Source organism: Sorghum bicolor, chromosome 9 (genome assembly GCF_000003195.3).
Source record: "Sorghum bicolor cultivar BTx623 chromosome 9, Sorghum_bicolor_NCBIv3, whole genome shotgun sequence".
In the NCBI taxonomy this organism is placed as follows: domain Eukaryota; kingdom Viridiplantae; phylum Streptophyta; class Magnoliopsida; order Poales; family Poaceae; genus Sorghum; species Sorghum bicolor.
In genome coordinates this window covers 12,204,325-12,225,885 of record NC_012878.2, presented here as the reverse complement: position 1 = coordinate 12,225,885, position 21,561 = coordinate 12,204,325, and the positions used below count along the sequence as shown (strand labels likewise).

Sequence of the window (21,561 nt, the reverse complement as noted above, 5' to 3'; positions counted from 1 at the left end):
TTGCTCTGTTCATGATCTTCCTCGGTAATATCACTATGCATAAGTATAACCTTTTCTTATGATGATGCTAGGTGTAATTGCACTAATCATTGTATGCTTTGACAATATAGTTATAATACTTAGGATTTATCATTGTAGATCGTCCTAATCCATACTAGTGTTATAGACTTAGAGTACTCTATTGAGATGATTATCATATTTATATGTGGCTATGTGCTCTTATTTATCTTTTATCACTTATTATTTATATTCATATTATTTATCTTATGCGCCACTTACCCTGCATGAGAGATAGATAAAGACATGGTTAAGTTCTCCATGATCACATGCAGTGCTTATTGCTGATTATCCGATGCATTCACTTCTCAATGGTAAAAATATAAATAACGATATCTGGATTACTCCCGGTTAAAATGCTACATCGGTATTATCTGTACGCTTGCGGCTCTCTTATTCATTCTCTAGAAAAGCATATACATTTAATACCAGTATCTCTGCACCATGCTGGGGATGACAACCTAGCTTAAATGGTGTTAGAGGTGTCAATAACATTATTTATATAAGTTACTAATACTGACGACATGTCCATGGTACAGCCTAAGTAAATTGTACGTGTTGCCTAAATTGCCTTTGTTATTTACAGTCGGGCCATAAGAGATGGCTGATATCTTTTGGAGAGAGTGCTCAAGCATCCGTGAAGGCACGTGCTGGAGGGAGTGCTTTTGTTGCCGTTGAGACCAATGCTGGGACTGTTGGCTCATTTGCAACGGCAACAATCAATGTAAAAGGTGGACGTGCCGCTGCAAACAGCTAGTCGTCATCACTTGGATGTGGAGCAGCATCGAGACAAAGCAAAAACAAAAAAACATCAAGACAAAGCAGCTCGTCTAAGAAAAAACATCAACATATCTAGTGCATTCAGAGAAAAAGATGTAGTTTTAAGGCAATAATATTAGTGCCTTTGTATCACGTAGTGATAATTTTGTTAACACTTGAATTTGTTATGCTAGAAATATGATCATCGAACATGTTAAATTTGTTTCTAGATATGTGACATGACATACTTCAACAATTTGTTTTTGCATCCATTGCACATGGCCTCAAACATTGGAAACGGGATTGCGAGACACCATGAGATGGTCGGCTGCTAAAGGATGGAGTGAGGGGCAGTAATAAATTTCACATCTATTCCTGGACACGTGGTGATTAATTGATGGGGATGGACAAAATCAACCTGCAAATGGATTGTTTAAGGACTAAACTGGTTGAAAGTTGTGGGACCAAAGTGAGCTTTAAGTAATAGTTTAGGGACAAAAATAGCTATTTTGCCGGGAGAAAACACACGACCGAGAAAATAGATAGGCACTTGTTGGCCCAACAAAAATGGGTATTTCTCGTACCTCTCTTTTGCATATGCATTTCTGTCCTATTCATAGGTTTTTATCTTCTTGTATTTTTCAATTCTATGGGTTTGTTTGTTTGAGATTGAAGCGAGCCGTTTGGGCGACGACGGTTGCTGCTGCGACCTTAAGAAACAAAAACACTAAAGCTATAGTGGGAATGAGCAACTACAAATGTTAGCTACAGTCAGCCGATACACCATATGTTTTAAAGGAGAATAAAAAATAATAAAGATAAAACTATAGTTTCTATAGATAGGATGTGGTAAGGATGAAAGCTATGGTTGAGATGTGGCAAGAGATGAAAACTCAGAGGTAGTTTTACACTCTCTTTAGTTGCTTCACTATTTGGGTGGTGTGGTTTTTTGAAAAGCCCTATTAACTATTCCCTCCATCCCAAATTGTAAGTCATTCCAAGAATCTTAGAGAGTCAAACTTTTCTAAGTTTGACCAAATTTATATTATAAAATAATAATTATTATGGTACTAACTATGTATCATTAGATTCTTTCTTAATTATATTTTGAGTAAATTACACGAGAAATACACTAACTATAAAGGTGGGTGCAAATTGCCCCAACATCTTTGAATTTGCTTAATCTAGCACAGAAATTTTTGTTTTAGTGCATGTACGAACCAAAAACCACAACTTGTACGTAGGTATCATCGGTGGGAGCTGATCAGCTTGTATCTTTGGTGCATATACACTCGAATTGCCTCAAGGCCAGCCCGGCTCAGTAGTTAAACGTCAGCTCGAGTCGGCTAGCTCGACATCATGACTTGTGTGGTTGGCTCGTTTGGACTCAAAGCCCGACTTTACATAGCACGACGTAACGGAGAAGCCCATAAATCAGCGAATATGCTCGCTTGACGACACGACGGAACGTCAAGATCAACACAAAGTAGAGCATGCATGTTGTGTCACCTGGTCTGAAAAGTCATAACTGGAAATATTATTCGCTGATTTATTATAAGAGAAAAATATTGTTGACTGGTAGAAAAAATACGGCTGATAAGACAAGCGCACGGGCTTAAGAACCTGTTACTACTCCAGCGCAATGGTAAGTTCTCATCTGTTATTAGCATATAAACCACATCATTTGATACAATTCAATCATAGATATAAAAAAGGAGAATCATTGTTGTTTGCCTTCCATGTCATTCGTATAAACTATGTTTATTTGGACTATAATTAGCAGACTCATGATGAACTTGTACTCACGACATGTATAGAGCAGTCACTTGCTACACCTGAAAAATTGAACACTACTTTGATCTGCTCCAGAAGAGAACATGGCTCAAGATGAGCTACTTCCAGGAGACTAAAATCTTCACCTGTGATAGCTACTTGAGCAATCACATGTTTATCCTTAGTTGTTAATTTTAGTTAAAAATTATACATTTGAACATTGTTATGCACATTTCAGATTTGAGTCAAAAACTCCTTGTAGCAGTAAAACAAAGCAGTGTATTTTAAACTTTCAGTATAGTTGAGTCTTGCAGAACTTATTGAAATTAATGAAGTAGTCTAAAATATCAGCATCCCTCTTGCTTCTTGTATTGAATCATTTGATCGACAAAATCTGTGCTGCATCTTCTTTGACTTCTTCCTCTATCTAAAGGTTGCAAATCTTTTCTACAACTTGCATTACTAGACACGTAGGGAAGAAAGCAGACCTGCAGCTGCTTGCGTGGCTGAGACCTTAGGGAAGAAAAGCTGCAGAGGGATCTCCATGCCTCGTGCAGGTCACGATGACGACGTCGACATCCGAGCTGTGAGCTGCTATATGCACAAGCCGTGTGTACCTACGAGCTGCGAGCTACACGAGCCGTATATATACACGAGCCATATACGTCACAATATGAGTCCGATCGAAGCGTAAACTGGCAAGCACGCGAGAGATTGTTTTTTGGACTGTCTATGCAGTAAGATGACAAGTTCTTCTTCCCAATAGAGCAGATTAAAAATTGGTGAGGTAATTTGCACCCACGCGTATAGTTCTTGTACTATAGATACAATTTACTCTTATATTTTCATAGTATACTTACTTTATGTACAAATTTTAGTATTTTTCTTTATAATTTTGGTCAAATGTGAAAATGCTTTGATTCTCCAAGATTCTTGGAATGTCTTACAATTTGAGATGGAGGGAGTATTTGCTAGAAAACGGTTTTTTTGAAAGCCCTATTAACTATTTGCTAGAAAACGACTTGTAAAGTTAAAACCAAATTTAAAAAGATAAAAGTCTTTTCTATTCTTAATAAAAACTTGAAAAATATGACTTTTTTCTTTGTCATTTTTATAGAGGAGAAAAGGTTGCTAGGACCTGATTAGTGGGACTGGCTGACTTAGGCCTTGTTTAGTTGGTAAATTTTTTTGATTTTGAGTAATATAGTATTTTTGTTTATATTTGATAATTATTGTCTAATTATATATTAACTAGGTTCAAAAGATTAGATTTATAAATTATATAAAAACTATATAATTAACTATTTTTTTAATCTTTATTTAAGACTACATGTATATGTCGCGAGATATGATACGCCGGACGAAGCTTGCCGACTGCCGACCGAAGACAGAAAAAAAAAAACATTCGAAGCTTTTATGTGCACTGGCGAGTGCCGAACGGAAGACAGTCAAAAAAGCGAAGAAATATATTTAAAAATAAATTTAATGTCGCCCAACACCCCGACTCTGCTTCGTTTCCACGCGCACGAAACCCTAGACTAGATAAAAATTCCCCTCCCCTCGTCGCAATCCCTCGTCGCCGCCTCCGGAGCCACCGTGAGATCTGCCCGGTTCCGCCGCCCGGACCCTAGGGGACTCCCTCCCCTCCTTGATCCGTTCGGGCGGCCGGCCGGCCCTCCTTCAAAACCGGGGATGGTGTTCTACTTCAAGGTGCGGCCCGAGGCCGGCGATTACACCATCTTCATGGGCCTTGACAAGTACGAGAACGAGGACCTCATCAAATACGGCTTCCCTGAGGACATCTGGTAACCTCATCTTCCCTTGGTCGTGTGGGTCGTAGTAACTGAAGATTTAGTGGAGCTTATATAGGTATAAGTGGGAGGAGTATGCGTGATTGCTGTGTGCAGGAACGGTTTCTGGGTATTTCTAACTGTGTACTATTTCTGAATAATTTGCACTAACTTCTGGATTAATTAAACAAAAATCTTTGTTCACATTTCTTGATTGTTACTTTATCAGGTCCAGAACAATGAACAGCTAGTAAATTCTTGGCATTCTATTGTCATCATATCTTTTTGCTGGTAGTATGCACTGATTTCTGTCATTGTGGTCAAGGCAAAGACCATCTCATTAATCATTATACAGTAGTGTATTTGTGTGCCTAGATTCGTTAGTAAACAGTGCTCCTTAGTGGTTACCAGTGGCGTGAAATCATTTCTTCTCTGTGTTTTGTGCTGGACAATTGTCTGTATAATTGTCGGATTGTCAATGCTTTTCTATTGTTTATATTAAGTTCACCTTTTGTACATATCGTTTTGTCCATTGCATTTCCTCATTAAGTTCTACAATTAAGGGTCATGCTTCTTACCTTAAACTGGTTTTGATGAATGCAGGTTTCATGTAGATAAGATGTCCTCTGCACATGTATATGTGAGATTGAATAAAGGTCAAACAATGGATGACATGAGTGAGGGTTTGCTGGAAGACTGTGCACAGCTTGTCAAAGCTAATTCCATTCAAGGTTGGACAAACTACAAAGAGACAATATTATGTCACAAATTTTTGCTTTGTCTTTTCTTGGAAGAATGTGTAATATTATACAAGCTGTAGTCAGGCACATGTCATGATTTCTATTTTGGTGCAGGTAATAAAGTCAATAACATTGATGTAGTTTATACTCCATGGTACAATTTAAAGAAGACCCCTTCAATGGATGTGGGTCAAGTTGGTTTTCACAACCCTAAATTGGTGAGAGCTCATCAACTTCTTTTTTGTTCACTATTTTTACAGCAGGATTATGTGCATATGCATTTTTATATATATTGACAAACTTTATGTGCTTTATGGTTGTGGATCAAGGTGCGTAATATATGCTTCAGATAGGGTTCCTTACCGTAGAACTAGTATTTTGATCTGCCTATGACTTTAAAAAATGTCCTTACTGTTATTTTTGCAAGCAATTTAATTTGGTTTAAACTTTAGAATAACAAAGTTTTCATAAGACATTATTCTTTTAATCAGCTTTGGATGCTCCTTGATCTTTGTAGTTTTTTGTATTGCTTCTGTAATTAAGCCAACCTTTGAATTACTTTTAGTAGCATATTTACTATCGCGAGTTAAATTTGAAATGTTTAGCCCTCTATTATAAAAAGTGGTAATAGATGATGCCTATGGGGGTAGGTAGAGCTGCACTGCCTCATATGGCACCAAAGCACTTTGTTTAGTTGTTTTTCCACCTAGACTAGAGTGACTTAGAACATTATCTATGTATGAAATTGGAGAAATAACCATGGTTCTCAAGGCATTGCCTAGGCGTCTGATCGATTTACGAATCGAGGTGTCGAGCTTGCCGTGGATTCCATCCGTATGGTATCGCCTCACGTGGCAAGGCGTCGGACGGCTGCAGCATGTGCAAAAAGGCGCTGTATACGGGAGAAGGGAGGTCGCTTGTGCAGTAAGTGAGGGAGTTGCGGGTGGGATACATGAGGGAGTCACGTCTACACCTTTGCGAGGATGCGCCCCATCCTGTAATCCGCTCCATTTGAGAGGGGAGGAATGAGAGGGGAGCGGGGGAAGTGAAGAAGGCGGCAGAGCACCTGGAACCCAGCGGTGCCGCCTGCCTGCCTCTATCCGCGACCCTTTCCATCTACTCCTTGATTTGCAACTCCTCCACTGTCTTCTGCTCACAGGTCTATCTTTTTTTCTCACCTTGTTTGCTTTTCATCCCCCTCCTTCCTTTGCTCTGCTCCTTTCTTTGTTCTGTGCTCCTTCCTTTGCTCTTACTCCTCCCTCCATCCCTGCCCATGCTCAAGCTGCTCTGTTTTGCAGTTCTGCTTATGATTGTGTGGATGTGTGTCTGGTTCTCTGTTCTGCAGTTCAGCACTAGTAATTAAGTTATTATTATATCATTAGAGACTAATTTGTTGCTACTGAGAGAGGAGAGATTTCAGATTTGCTACTTTATGTTGTGCACCCTAGCTACAGTACTCTAGCAGCACTACTTAATGTGGTATTACATGCTAAGAATTGGCAACATTAAGGTATAGTTTGCTTCTAAATTCTAGTATATGTTTTAAGATAAGATATTTGTGTGGCGTCGCCTCTCCACACTTTAAACGCCTTGGTGTCTGGAAGGTGGTGGCTCGCCACGCCTCATCTTTACTGCCTTAAGAACCATGCAAAGAACAAACCAGAGATAGAGGAAGATAATTGTGGCCATGGAACTCATAGATGAATGATAATGCCCAATCCATGTTGTAATATGCCATCTTTCGTCTATTTAACAATGCATTCTTCCAGCTGAGTGGAAAAAGTAAAACTGCTTAGGAAAGTCTAGGTGCTAGGCAGAGCCGCATGCCAAGCGACTAGTGCTTTTTGAAACAAACATTGGTTTTGCTCTCTATCTATGGATGATAAGCTTTCAAATACTATGTAGTTGTTTCATAATGATACCTCGACTAAGAGAACATCGTATCGTGACCAACTAACAACAATGACAAAGAACAAACTATAAACATCTAATAATTACTAACACAGAAGGCAATGATGATATGTCAGCATCTGCCACTGAATAAAATCATAAATACATCCATGAACCATGATCAGTGCATAACTCTAATATCAGCAACTAATGACAAGCTTGTACTAAATGCTTGAGCAGTCTCCACAGACACTGTCATAATTTCTTCTATATTGTACTCCTATGCAAGTAAACAAAACTATATAACTGAGACAACTATTACTTAGTGGTTAAACATAATTCCCATATATGTTGTCACAAAGGGCTACTTTACATGGAGGCTCTATAAGTCTATAATTCAATATTAACATCTATGTATTGATCATTAATATAATGCATCATCAATCTTGTATAATGCTGCATGTTGTTGTTTACTTGTTTATTATGTAATTGCTGAGTCTTGCACTCTGTTTTTCAATACTGATGCTTGGTCAATTGGCTTTTTTTAAATAGTTTAATATGATGGTATATAGCTAAAATCTGTATATTCCTAAGTGTGCTAACTATTCGACTTATCTTTTAATGGATCTTTTTTTTGTAAGAGTTGATCCTGTTAGAGTTGTACGCGCAGCATGTTTGTGTTTGTTCAGTGGTGTCTTGTTGTTATTAATTTGGTGTTAGGTTCATCCAATACTTGCAGTTGGATGCAATAGGTTTGTTCTGTCCCTCATGTACATGAAATAATCACGAGAAATTTTGCCAGAATGTGGTTTAAATTCAGATTTAGATGGTGATGGCATGTTGGGTTTTAGCGATGTCATGTCTGGATTAAAAAGGTTTTATTTTTGTGTTTCCTGACCTTTTCAAAGAACATTTACTAGATTACCTTCCTAAATCTATGTATCATGACTTTCCCTTACCATTTGTCACTAGCTATTGCAACTTATTTTTTTCCTATATTTAATTACGAGGATTTATCTCCTACCAACCTATTTAATTTTCGTTATTTTTTATTGCTCATATTTATCAGTACGTGGACTAAAGTTGATGAATTGCTTCAATTATAATACTTGTATCTTATTCGTTTTGAAGGTTCGCACTATTAAAGTAGAAAAGAGGATCAATGAGATTGTGAACCGCCTGAATAAGACAAAGGTGGAACGGAAACCTGACTTGAAGGGTATGTCACATTTATTTGAAAGTACTTCCATTGTCATTTTTATGTCAGCATTCTATATGAACATGATTAACTAATTTTATTTTGGTTTTTGGGCTTCTTGAAGTGAGTATTGACCTCACAAAGGAAGTGAGGATGTAATGTCATTGTCATGTGTAGGTTGTGCAGAATTTAGATGCGCAAAAACATATTATTATAATAAAAAGAACTTTGTGAATCATGGAAATGTTTCCCTATACGTGGGTATTTGTGTGGTCTATGAATAAAAGGCATGGGTGATGGATTATTGTTTTCACTGAATGATGGATTTGACATGTTGGCTTGCCGCATTGTGCACTTCAATCCTGTTATTTTCCTCCAGTAATTTTTTGTTAGTCTTGGATATTGAATTGATAATCATGACATCATTTGCTGCAGCCGAAAGAGAGGCTGTTAGTGCTGCTGAAAAGGCAGAAAGAAAGGCACAGCTTAGAGACAAGGTAAGCTATTTCCAATGCTATATACCAGCCATGTTTTCTTGTGTCGCCATATACTGATTATGTAGAAATCAAAGATCTATGCAATCGTTTCTATTTCTAGAGCATATCAAATTATATTTATGTGCAGCAAACTGGTTGTAACAGATCTGCTTGGAGAAACCAAAGATCTATGTAGTTGATTCTATTGTAATAAATTCTCTAGAACATATCAAATTATATTTATGTGCAGCAGACTGGTTGTAACAGATCTGTTACTCCATAGTGTTTTGACAGTAGTCACTGTGCTGAAAAGCCATGGCAGAAAGTACTGTTCCCTGATTTGTTGTGAGAGAAAGCTGATAAGCTCAAACGAACAGGGCTAGCTGAAGTGATGAACTTTTGACAGTTAGAATACTGAAATAACAGATCACTGGATTATGTTTTTCTTCTGTTTCAGAAACGTAGGGAAGAGATGGAAAGGCTTGAGAAAGAGAAGCAGGCTGATATCAGGAGCTACAAGGGTCTAATGGTCCAAGAGAAGATGACTTCCAACAAGCAAATTGCTTCTGGTAGCAAGACCCTGCAAGAACTTGAAGAAGACTTTATGTGATAGGGCAGACATGATAAATGTCACGCTGAAGATTTCCTTGAACTGCTTTTGTCGAAGACAGAAGGGGTATCACAGGCTTGCGAGATACTGGATCTAAACGACTCATGGGGCAGGCCATGGCCTGTTATTGTCTCTTGCTGTTGTGGTCTATGTAAACCTGTTTACTTGCTGAAAAAACAACAGTGCATGCTCTAACTGTGGCTGATGTAGTGGTCTGTTGTTCATCAAGTTGAAATGGTAATGGAGTTCTGCTTTCCTGGATTTTTTGAACAATAAATACATGGCAGCAGTTATCGTGGATATTCCATTCTTTGCTTGGAGAACGGATTAGGGACTTTCACTGTTACATATATGCTTTCTGCTACGAATTTTGTCGCAGGAGTGATAGAAATGTACCACATTTAGCTTATATTTGGAGATTCTTAGAATTGAAGGACGGCTCATTTTCTTTTACTACATCTACAATTCTACATGATTGCTATGGTTGAGGATTGGTACCCCAGTTAAAGATATATGAATAGAAGAATATAGGGTTGATGTAAAGTTTCGGCTGCTTTGCTTTCTGAAGTTAAATTACCTTCCAAGACTGTCATTGACAAACTGCTAGGGGTTTCTGTACTCTTGTTGGCTTTTGCACCAGTTATATTGACAAACAACAGTTATCCGTTTCATTTTAGCAAAACTTCGGAATACAATTTAATTTCACTGACATTTGTAGTTTATTGTATTATTGTATTATCATGTCAATACCATCTGCGGGTTTAAATATTACTTGAATTTTGATGTTATTTTAATGAGGTTATTTAATTTTCCTGACAAGTGAGTATTCCTAACGTCATGGTTGCTTCAAAATCAAAAGTTCAAAGTTTTCCAGAGTTGTACTACACATCATTACCATAGAAAATCACACAAGGGATGAACATGCTGCAAAAGAAAATTCTTATCCTGCATCACACGGTTGGAACAATACCTTTCTCTGAAAGTGGGCCCTTGCGTTCATAAATCCTCTGCTCCCCTCCCAAAACCCAGCACAACAAGCTAGAGAAGGGAAAAGGCACCTCAGCCATGGCGCAGCAGCAGCTGCTCCTCCTCCCCGCCCCTCCCAGAACCTTCTTGAAGCCCCTCTCCTCTCCCTTCCTCTCCTCCCTCCCCCGGCGCCACCTCGTCCCCGTCTCAGCAGTTCGCGTGGCACCCGCCGTCCGGCGGGGCCTGCTCCAATACGCGACGAAGCGTTCAGGTGAAGCGCCGGCACTGCTCCGCTTCTCTCCCGTCGATTTTGAGCGAGGAATTTTGACGAACTGAACAAGCTCGTTGGCTAAGATGGTCTCGGTTTCTGTGAGCAGGTTTGGTTGAAGAGCTGGAGATCGCCAGGGACAAGCAACCGCGGAGCAGGCGCGCCAATGGCATCTTCTGGATCTTGCTGCTCAATTTCGGCATCTACGTGGCCGACCACTTGCTCCAGGTATGGTTGGAATCGCCTACCTGAAGCTAAGCTTGAAGCGTCTGTGATGCATGTTCATCTTGCATAAAGATGTATATTACTGTGCAAATTTGTGTTGTATAAAGATCGACATTACTGTGCAAATTTTTGTTGTCCAATTCAGCAGGGTGATATAAATTTTGATTCCCAAACACATCATGCATAAGAGTAATAGAGTATATGCAAGATTTGCTTCTTTAATTTTGAATTTATTCACAACTGAACCGATAGCTGCTGATGTTTTTGGAGTATTTGTTTGTGTTAGATGAGACATTGTGGCAGGCTGAACATTTCATTTTATTTATTTTAGAACCATGTTGTAAAATTGACTGCTACAAATATGTTTGCTGGTATAGATTTACATTCTACAGATTCAAGCTAACGGACTAATCTTAGTCACTAGAAAAATGAATACATTATATTTTTTGTTTCATCATGGTTTCAGCTCAACTATTTTTGACCCTGGGTCAACATATAAGGATTTTAGTCTGTTGGACATCAGTATTAATTTCTGCTCTTGGATAATTCAATACATTTATCAATCTTGCACTTGTTTTAATAGAAAAGGGTTCATATCACAGCGTGCTTTGTATTTGACTATTTGGTGTCTGTATTATAAATGTATTTAATTCATGATGATGCAAACAAGCATGAAGTTATCTCATATAAGTAAAAAACAAATTATTCTGGCAATCTTGGCTAAAAGAGAGATTTTCTGGCAATCAACATTTGACCTACACTTCTCCATGCATAACATCGGCATTATTGTCCCATCCTTACTTGATTATTGACTTATTGTGTTTTGTTTTTTATGGATCTTATGGCTAGGCCATATATTATTCAACAGCCATAGAATGGTATTATCCCATCGGTTAAATTGTCGTAGATCCTAGACCAACTGTGGTTATATCAATGCAATGATAAAATTATGACTGATGTAATCACTCTTTCCTTTGATAAGGGGATATCTTAAAATTTCTTGTTTATATGTTAAGAAAATAGGCAAATATACCATTTTTTCCTGTGCTGAACTTTATATTTACTTGTTTATTTATGTTCCCTTGCATTTCAGATACGACAAATAAAATCACTGTACCTGTATCATGCATTCCCTACATGGTTCCAGTTTGTGACATCAACATTTTGCCATGCCAATTGGTTAGTTTGACTTACTATTCCAGATTAATTTAATTTATTTCTTGCTGCTTGGATATATTACTAATTGATAAAGTTGAGTACAACTGATGGATATATTATAAGTTCATCCATTTACTTCTTTTGTGAGGTTGGTTACTCATTAAGTCATCGATGATTTTCTGCAGGAATCATCTTTCAAGCAATTTATTCTTTGTGTATATCTTTGGTGAGAGTTGATTGCTAAAAATGAATGCTCTGCTTGGAACTTATAATTCAGTTAAAGGATGCCTAGTGCTGATCTAAATATACAGGAAAACTTGTTGAGGAGGAAGAGGGTAACTTTGCTCTGTGGATGTCTTACATTTTGACTGGTGCTGGGGCGAACTTGATTTCATGGTTGGTTCTTCCAACATCCTCTGTGTCACTTGGAGCATCTGGTGCTGTTTTTGGCCTTTTCACCATTAGTGTTCTAGTTAAGGTGATTGATTCAATCTTGTCCTTCTGAAATTTTTTTACGTAATAACGAGTCAGTCAATGTTTCTTTAACGTCGCCTCTACTGTCATGGCAGATGTCATGGGATTGGAGAAAGATTCTTGAGGTGCTTATCCTGGGACAATTTGTTGTTGACAAGGTACCTTCATGACACTGTTTTGTTGCTTTCCTTAATCATTTTGAAGTAAAAGAATGGGTATGTTATTACAGAATTGTAACAAATGGATGATTTTATTTTCTCACCATCATATTGTACATGAAAAATGCAATACATCTTCGGGTGGCATATCCAGTGCTTCCCCTGCTTATGTTAACTCTGTCGGCAAGATAGTAATACTAATAGAATAGATAGTATGAAAAGAATTCCATGGAGGATATGAATGATAGGAATGACTGTACTAGCGAGAACAGTCATCTACTACAGTTTCAAAACCTGGTTCAAGATAACTGTATATATGAAAAACCAGGAAAATTTGCACCATGCTACCTCCACAGGGAACATTAGTTAAACTACGAAGAATATAATGTTGACTGATGTGTCTCTTTCTTTATTATTTTTGAATAAACAACCTTGCACAAGATACATACACATCCGCATGACACTCAAGTACTAGAATTACTAAGATAATAGTGATGATTTCAAGCACATCTATCAGTAGTTGAACTACACCAAGGGGAATGGCCTGTTCGTTTAGGCTGATTCCCGGCCAGAACGCTTCCTGGTGATGGTTGGCCGTATAACGTAGAGTAACATTCCTGGCCGGATTGGTTCGGCACTTGATTCCGTGCCAACCGAACGTCCCCTAAAGTGTAACCTGTCACCCTAGGTCATCCTTGCAAATATGTGTCACCACCATCCATAATCAACCTATTATTCCTGTGCCAATACTTGTTTACAATCTGATTAGTCTTCCTTTAACTGATAGGTCATGGAAGCAGCACGTGCAACAACAATCACAGGGCAATCGTTTCAAGTGAACAACATTGCTCATGTATCAGGTGCTTTGATAGGTGCTGCGTTGGTGTTTCTGGTCAGCAGAATCCCTTTTTCATCCAATGATGATAATCCCAAGGCAACAAAAAGAGAGTAAATAGAAAATAAATATATTTATCAACAACATTATCAGCCTAACATATTATTGTCAATTTTTCATTCATTATCATTTCTTCGTATGATAGCTATTTTTCGAAAATTCGGTTGTAACATTTCGGATTTAAATGAAAGATCATCCGGAAGTTCAGTTCTGGAGTGTAAAGTTCGTTTGTAAACCAATGTAAGCATCTTGATTATCCGGCACTTCAAATGTTTTTCCTTCACACATATACTTTCTGCAAGAATGAAAGATCAATTAGATTTTGCCTATATGAATTTGCCATTCTAGTTCTGATCAACAACAAATAAAAAGAAGAGATAATATACTATGTCGAACACGATTGTTCTCTTTTTCTCACAAGAAACAATCCTCGAAGAACTTGCCCAAATCAAACATCTAGCCCTTACAGGCAGCCCTGTCCACAGAGCACAGCTCAAGTGCTCTACCGGCGGCCGGGTGCCTCCAGATCCAACCTACTGGAGTACCTGACTACCGGCGGCGAATCACGTCCATGGCCGTTCCGGCTGCCGCGAGAAGCTCCCAGCGTTGGCACGGCAGCTGGCTGGACCTCCTGCCGGTGAACGGACCGAGCTGGCCCAACAGCGTCGACTGCCTTCTCGCTCATGCACATTAGCATTCCGGTTCTCCTCTTGCGAGTGTTCCTGGCAGCGGTGCGCCGCATCGCACCTTCGTCGACGTCGTTGAAGCAGTAGTGGTAGTAGTACCCCGACGCCGCGCTGGAGAAGTTGCCGGACGCCGCGCCGTCCGCGGTGACCACGCTCCAGACAACGCTGGCCTCGCTAGGTGGGTACGCGCACCCAAGCTCGCTCGGAGCCGCGTCGTCCTCGCCAGGGGTCCCTCCGCCGCCGCTGGGCGCGCGCGGCGCGTCGCCATCACCGCCCAGAGCCGTGTTTCCGGCGACGATTGTAAAAGCAGAGCTTTGCGTCGCTGAACCGAGCGCGCTCCCACGGTCGCCCACCGGCACCGGCCGGAACATTTCCAATGATTTGATGCGCCGCCGCCGCTCGTCGGAGTCGGAGGTGGCTACTGCTTGGTGATGCAAGATTGGCGTAGATACTTCAACCTTGTTGGTGGCACGGCGGTGGCCATCCATTCCGGCAAGGGTTGTTTTGTCGCCTTCGAGGAGGCATCTGCCACTCGCAGGCGTCACACTCGATCTCGCGGCGGTGACCTCCGCCGGGATCTCTGTTTCCGGGAACCGCTCGCTCGTCTCCAGTTCGTCGGCGCCCACTGACTCCTCGGAATCTCCGCCGGCGCAAGCGCACGCCGCCACTCCGAGCAGCCACCGCCGCAGGTTAGACGACGAAGCGGGCCTGCGTCCGCCCCGCTGACCTTCATCCCCGGAAGGGCTCGCTTCGATGATCGGAGTGGCGGCGGCGGCGACAGCGACAGCGACAGCGTGCAACTTCTCGGCCGGCTCATTGGGCAGCAGAGCGGAGCGGCTGTTCCAGCTTGCTTCGGACGAGCTAGTGACGGCCGTCGGCGTCGGGACGGACCGGTCGTGCTCGTGCGTCCCCGTCCGGAACGCGGACGACGACAGCGAAGACGAGGAGCGCTCGCACGGCCACAGCAGCGCGTCGTCTCCGTAGAAGTAGCGCTCGGCGGCAAAGACGCTGAGCTCATCGGAGTCGTCGGCATCTGCGTGATCCGGTGGCTTGGCCTCGGGTGCTCTGCATCTGTCCATGCTGGGCGCTCGACCCCGCCGGGCATGGGCGCGTGGCGGCTACCTATATCTCGCGCTCAGCGTGCGGTCGAGAGATGGTCGTGTGGAGTGGAGGTCTCGCGGGCGCCATTTTCAGGGATTGATTGGCATGGGGTCCGACGCGAGAAAATTCCCTTGGCGCCCGGTGTGTGTTGTTCACGGGTCCCTCTCGGAGTCTTCCTCCATCTTGTGGCTCTTCTCACAAGAACGGTTCGCTTTCGCGGTCTTAACTCCCACGTTGTCTCCTTGCTTCGTATCCCCATCTCATCTCTCGTTCTATCTGATCCCGGACCGACAAAGTGAAATCCAACTGAACGTAACACTCAGCTTGGTTAGCTGGTGCCACGTTTGTTTTTAGATAATGGATAGTTCGTATCCGGCTTCATCTATCCGCAGATAGAATCAGACCAATTATTACAAAGTTTTACCCGAAGGCAAACTCACATGCTGCAAGCAAGGTTTACAGCCAACCAAACAGGTAACCGAAACAAAATAAGGTTCAGACTAAGCATGACCAATATGTCTCGTTGATAACCATCCATTGGAACTAAAAAATTGCAGAGCTGATGTCTCTAAGTGTTGTCCTGCGGTCATCAGTTGATCCCGCAGATCATCATGCCGCTGCAATCTTGCCCATTGCCGAAGCCAATGCGTTCCCCTGAAAAGAACCTGCAAAAAAGATTTTGGCCTGCATTTGTCAAAAACCACCTCGTTCCTGGTTATCCAAATTGCCCAACAGAGTGCAGATGCTGCAGTTAATAACAATATATTATACTTTTTGGTTGCTACTTTTGACCACCTAATAAAAAGGTCATTTATGTCCCTAGGGGGTGAAATTCCAAAAAGTATATGTACAGCACGCCATAAGAATTTGGAATAAACACAGTCTAAAAAAAGATGTTGTATGGATTCTGGAGAGTGACAGAAGCAACATTTTCTATCCCCATTCCAGTTTCGCCTAACTAAGTTATCCTTAGTTAAGATCACACCTTTCTTTAGATACCACATGAAAATTTTTATTTTCAGAGGTATTTTAATTTCCCATAAGTCTTGTGACACTCTAACCCCATTGTTAATTAACACAGCATACATAGACTTGACCGTAAAGCTTCCGGATACATTCAAGCTCCACACAAAGACATCTTTTTCCTCTAGTAAGTTAATATTCTGTAAAGAGGCAACAATTCTGTACCAGTTTGTTAGGTTTGCCCCCACTAAATTTCGTCGAAAAGAGATATTTAGTGGTGAAGAGCTAATCACTTGTGCCACAGAATCTTGTTTTCTCCTTACTATATTAAACAACGCAGGAAATTTATCCTTAAGGGGTTTATTTCCTAACCAAGTGTCTATCCAGAACCTAGTTTGAGACCCATCTCTCACTTTAAACGAGCCAAAGTCCATGAAAGAGTCTTTAACATTCATTAAACTTTTCCAAAAATGAGAGTCTGTTGGTTTTTTAACACAGCTCCCTAAAGTCTTATCTTTGATATATTTATTCCTTAAAAGTTTCTGCCACATACCTTCTTCATTCAACAACTTAAATAGCCATTTACTGAGCAAGCATTTGTTTTGTATTTCCAAGTTTTTTATGCCTAAACCCCCCTGTTCTTTGGGTTGACATAAAACTTCCCATTTGGCTAGTCTATATTTCCGTTTATGTTGGTCACTTTGCCAATAAAAGCGTGACCTAAAGTAGTCTATCTTTTCTAAAACGCCTTTCGGCATTTCAAAAAAAGACATCATAAACATCGGTAAACTTGAGAGCACCGAGTTTAACAAAACAAGTCGTCCCCCCACAGAAAGCATTTTGCCTTTCCATCCACTAAGTCTCTTTTCGATCCTATCCTCAATTGTTTTCCAATCTTTATTGTTTAGTTTCCTAGTATTCATAGGTAAACCAAGGTATCTAAAGGGGTAATTACCAATCACGCATCCGAAAGTTTGCGAATAAAACATCTCATGTTCTTTTGCTTTGCCAAAGCAAAAGATTTCACTTTTATGAAAATTTATTTTAAGCCCCGATAGTTGTTCAAAGGTGCTAAGCAAAAGTTTCATATTCACAGCTTTTTCAGCATCGTGGCTCATGAAAATTACTGTGTCATCCGCATACTGAAGGATAGACAAACCATCATGGATTAGATTAGGAATAACCCCTTCGACCTGCCCCGCCTCCTTTGCTCTAGTGATCAGTATGGCCAACATGTCAACCACTATATTAAATAATATAGGGGACATGGGATCACCTTGTCGTAAGCCTTTTCTTGTCTGGAAGTAGGAACCTAATTGATCATTAACCTTAATATTGACATTACCCCCTTGAGTGAAACTTTCCACCCATTCACACCATTTTTGTGAGAAGCCTTTCATCCTTAGTGTTTGTTGTAGAAAACTCCATTTAACCTTGTCATATGCCTTTTCAAAGTCTATTTTGAAGATGACACCATCTTTTTTTTTGGAGTGAAGTTCGTGTATCGTTTCATGAAGTATAACTGCACCCTCCATGATATTTCTTCCTGGTAGGAAAGCTGTTTGAGTCGGTCTAATTATTTTCTGTGCTATGGTAGATAGTCTATTGGTTGCAACTTTGGTAAAGATTTTGAAAGAAACATTCAACAAACAAATAGGCCTATATTGTTGAATTACTTTCGCATCCTTCTTTTTAGGTAAAAGAATTATGGTTCCAAAATTGAGACGATTTAGTGGAAGTGTTCCCTGATGGAAATCCATGAACAGAGCCATCAGATCATCTTTGATTAAATTCCAGAAGACCTGATAAAATTCTGGAGGGAAACCATCTGGACCAGGTGCCTTATTATGCTCCATTTGGAAAATCGCAACCCTCACCTCCTCTTGTGAGAAGGTATCTGTTAAATACTCATTTTCTAGAGTAGAGACCTGGGGAATATCAACTGTTTGTGACTCATCCAATGTAACATTAGAGTTCTCTGATGGACCAAACAAGTTTTTATAATATTTGGTGATATGCCCTTTGAGTTGAGCATCACCACTTATTATGTTATTCCCATCTTCCAACTGGAAAATATGAGTTTTTCGATGTCTACCATTAGCTAGCAGGTGATAGTATTTTGTATTTGCATCGCCTTCCAAAAGATGTTTGACTTTAGCCCTCTGGTACCATTTAAGTTCTTCCTCTCGAAGAAGCTCTGCCAGTCTTTCATTTAGCACATGTTTTAGATCTAGTTCTAATCCATTAAGGGTGGCAGATTCTGCTTTCTTATCCAGTTCATCTAGTTTATTTAGAATGGTTGTCTTTTCTTTCTTGTAAGCACCACTTACATTTTTTGCCCATCCTCTGAGGTATTGACGAAGCCTTCTTATCTTAGCTTGCCACCTCTCTATAGGTGAGCCATCAACTAGTGTACTTTGCCACACATCACTAACCATTTCACAAAATCCATCCCTCAGCAACCAACCCAATTCAAACTTGAATTGATATTGTACTCGTTATATATACTAACCGCAGAATTAATGATGAATTTTGGGACATTTTGCTTGGCCCGTTGAAAAGCATATATGTACTTGTGCAGCTTTGTTTGGTTGGGCTTCTTCCGGCAGTGGTTTCGTTCTACGGTTGCTGGGGAGTCTAGAACCGTAGGAGCTAAAAATAGATACTTCTCTTAGCTCTCAGTTTATTTGAAAAAAGAAAAAAAATGTCAATGAATAGTACCATAAATAGTGCACGAATTGGAAAAGCCGGAGCAGCGAAGAGCCCTTCCAAACGGGGCTGCAAAATTTCTAAAGGATGTAAGTAAATTTTACTCCCTCGATTCTAAATTAAATCAACTTTGTTACTTTTTTTCTATAAAGTTAGTTAGACTTAAAATAGTTTAACTTAAGTGATTATAGAAATTGTTTGTTTTATGATGGAGGTGGTATTATAAGGCCAGTCTCAGTTGGGGTTTCACCAGGATGTCATGCACATTTATTAGAGCGCCATGTCAGCAAAACTGCAAGAGGAAAGAGAAGGAAGTAGTTTCACCATGGTGAAACCCCGCGGGCGTTGTTTCCCACGTGGTGAAACGGGATGAAAGCCCCACTAAGGGCTAAATCGTTTCACCATCTTGCATGTGATCCAATCATTTTGCAGTAATTAAATGCTTTGCCCAGCCTAGGAAACGTCAAGGTGAAACTCATGCATTGTGGATGTTGTTTCATTATTCGTTTCATTGATGCACTGTCAGCGGATTTGTTTTGGAAACAGTGTATTGAAACGGGCCACTGAGACAGGCCTAAGAGCAACTCTACTTGATCTCCTATCCACACTCCTATATCTAAAATTTGCAATATATAGGATAATAATATCTCGATCAGATATCCTATCGCATCTTCTTTCCCTATATTTTTTTTTGAAAGATCCCTAGTTTCCTTCTTCACTCTCCTAATGATAGGACTATAGGAGACACCACATTCCTCTCCTATTTGTAGGTTCCATCTTGGCCTCTCCCTCTTCGTCGTGTTTTCCCGTCTGTGAACCACCATGGCGCCCCCTCCGCCTACTACCACGCTACCATCTGCAGCAACCGCCATGAGCCGTCCACAGCCACCATCGTGGACCCATCCACACACAAACCATGTCGACAACCACAACTAAAGTCAACCCCACCAGGACACATCCTGGCCAGTATAGTTGTCACCCACCACCTTCGGCGGCCACTATGACGTTCGCCCAGTGGCGGAATCAGCGAGTTTGATTAAGGGTGGCCGAACAAATATGACTGTATTTTTTATGTATAATATATATATAATTATATTTGATTTTTTTAAAAAAATATTACACTATTCCTTACCAAAATCATCATATTTGAAAAAAAAATAGGTGAAATTGATATTTCTTATACTATAAATATTAATATTTACATAGGTATTTAAAGGAATGACTGGGCTTGGAGGGGCCACTGCCCCTGCTAGCCTCTTTGATACCGCCACTGCGCCCGCCGGTTGCCCCATCGTGTGCCATAGAGTGTGGTGTAGGAGGAAAGAAGAAGAAGAAAAAAGAATATCTGACAATGACACGTGGGCCCCATGTGTAAGAATGTATTTAAGGTAAGTTTTGAGTAATCTGTTATAGCACGACACTACTATGCACAAAATTGGCTTTTGCGTAATCTCCGGTAGCTGATTATAGGGAAGAAGAAATAGGATATTTGGTTGAAATTGCTCTTAGACCAGCAATCACATAACTGCGGCCAGCAAGTACCAAAGCCTGTCATGAATAGTTGGTCCCCCTAGCACATGCGTGGACGAGAGAATGTCTAAAAACCTTCCTCCAAGTGATGTATGACTCGCTATGTGATTTGTCCCTCTTAGAGCATCTTTAGCAGGGACCCACCCTATTTAATCTGCCCCCAAACTAAAATTTCAGGACTTAGACAAAAAAAAAAATGTAGCTCCAGCAGAACCCCTACGACCCTCAAATTAGGTAGCTCTCAAATCATCCCTCTTGGCCCTCGCTCATAGAATTCTGGATGAGGCCTCATACCTTTAAGTTTTAGGCCTTGTTTAGTTCTAAAAGGAAAAAATTTCGCGACACGTAGTATTTTCGTTTGTTTGTGGTAATTATTGTCTAACTATAGACTAACTAGGCTCAAAAGATTCGTCTCGTCAATTCCGACCAAACTGTGTAATTAGTTTTTATTTTCGTCTATATTTAATGCTCCATGCATATGTCTAAAGATTCGATGTGACGGGAAATCTTGAAAAATTTTAGGTTTTTGGGTGGAAGTAAAGAAGGCCTTAGCCTTTTTGCTCCCCAACTTTGTCAGAACTGATGGCCCTTGCTGGTGCAAGCAAGGCCCCGGCGCAGGCTCCTCCATGATGACGCGTGATTTGAGGGCTTGTGCTAGAGATGTTCTTAGGATAGGGTCCTAGGGCTTATGTTGGAGATGCTTTTAGTCGTTAATTTTCTATTCTCTCTCATGCTTCTCCCATTCTTACTTTAACTTTAGAGGCGGTAGTTTCCTATGGGCTGTTTGGATGGCTTTGCCTCTAAGAGCACTGTAGCAAGGACTATAACTTGAGTTTTTTCTCTCTTAAAATCAATAGGGACTCGAAAGGAGTCACGATTTGTGACTCCTAAGGATCTGGCTCCTTCGGGTATTATAGCACAGAGCTGAGCCATAGGACTCCTGCCAAACAAGACCTTAGTTATATACGTGGATGGTTTCAATGTCCAAAAAAAATATGCTACACTGTATCTATAGTTGATCGACTGTATTTGTAGTTGTTTTTTTAAAATAATGGGACACACCCTACTAGGTATGCGCAAAGTTACAAGTAACATGATTTTTCATGTGAAATACACACTATCCTCAATACCAAAC

General features: G+C 40.4%; 3 protein-coding genes across 4 annotated transcripts; 2 read left to right on the top strand and 1 right to left on the bottom strand.

The window, feature by feature from the left end:
- Nucleotides 4,046–9,595, top strand: LOC8066623 (coiled-coil domain-containing protein 25). The gene is made up of 6 exons (XM_002440770.2): nucleotides 4,046–4,394; nucleotides 4,983–5,110; nucleotides 5,234–5,337; nucleotides 8,141–8,228; nucleotides 8,643–8,704; nucleotides 9,141–9,595. Exons 1-6 carry the CDS (start codon nucleotides 4,282–4,284, stop codon nucleotides 9,291–9,293), a joined length of 648 nt encoding a protein of 215 aa, XP_002440815.1. The 5' UTR covers nucleotides 4,046–4,281; the 3' UTR covers nucleotides 9,294–9,595.
- LOC8055767 (rhomboid-like protein 11, chloroplastic) lies at nucleotides 9,693–13,724 on the top strand. The gene is made up of 7 exons (XM_002440769.2): nucleotides 9,693–10,530; nucleotides 10,637–10,755; nucleotides 11,846–11,931; nucleotides 12,096–12,136; nucleotides 12,222–12,388; nucleotides 12,480–12,542; nucleotides 13,330–13,724. Exons 1-7 carry the CDS (start codon nucleotides 10,359–10,361, stop codon nucleotides 13,492–13,494), a joined length of 813 nt encoding a protein of 270 aa, XP_002440814.1. The 5' UTR covers nucleotides 9,693–10,358; the 3' UTR covers nucleotides 13,495–13,724.
- Nucleotides 13,593–15,425, bottom strand: LOC8066622. Of its 2 annotated transcripts, none has more exons than XR_002447499.1 (2): nucleotides 13,824–15,425; nucleotides 13,593–13,732 (listed from the first exon to the last, which is right to left on the bottom strand). XR_002447499.1 is itself a non-coding variant. In XM_002439425.2 (2 exons), the coding sequence occupies exons 1-2, from the start codon at nucleotides 15,200–15,202 to the stop codon at nucleotides 13,642–13,644; spliced, it is 1,311 nt and encodes a 436-aa protein (XP_002439470.2). In that variant the 5' UTR covers nucleotides 15,203–15,425; the 3' UTR covers nucleotides 13,604–13,641. The 2 variants fall into 2 exon arrangements, 1 of the variants encoding a protein (XP_002439470.2); XM_002439425.2 differs by having other exon boundaries at nucleotides 13,604–13,732; nucleotides 13,983–15,425.

Excerpts from the sequence above, each read along its gene's own strand:
- LOC8066623 (XM_002440770.2), top strand. The coding sequence starts at position 4,282 with ATGGTGTTCTACTTCAAGGTGCGGCCCGAGGCCGGCGATTACACCATC. Across the intron at positions 5,111-5,233 it reads CAAAGCTAATTCCATTCAAG|GTAATAAAGTCAATAACATT; the intron begins GTTGGACAAACT and ends ATTTTGGTGCAG. Across the intron at positions 5,338-8,140 it reads GTTTTCACAACCCTAAATTG|GTTCGCACTATTAAAGTAGA; the intron begins GTGAGAGCTCAT and ends TTCGTTTTGAAG.
- LOC8055767 (XM_002440769.2), top strand. The coding sequence starts at position 10,359 with ATGGCGCAGCAGCAGCTGCTCCTCCTCCCCGCCCCTCCCAGAACCTTC. Across the intron at positions 12,137-12,221 it reads ATTCTTTGTGTATATCTTTG|GAAAACTTGTTGAGGAGGAA; the intron begins GTGAGAGTTGAT and ends CTAAATATACAG. Across the intron at positions 12,389-12,479 it reads CCATTAGTGTTCTAGTTAAG|ATGTCATGGGATTGGAGAAA; the intron begins GTGATTGATTCA and ends CTGTCATGGCAG.
- LOC8066622 (XM_002439425.2), bottom strand. The coding sequence starts at position 15,202 with ATGGACAGATGCAGAGCACCCGAGGCCAAGCCACCGGATCACGCAGAT. Across the intron at positions 13,733-13,982 it reads GATTCGCCGCCGGTAGTCAG|AAAGTATATGTGTGAAGGAA; the intron begins GTACTCCAGTAG and ends TCATTCTTGCAG.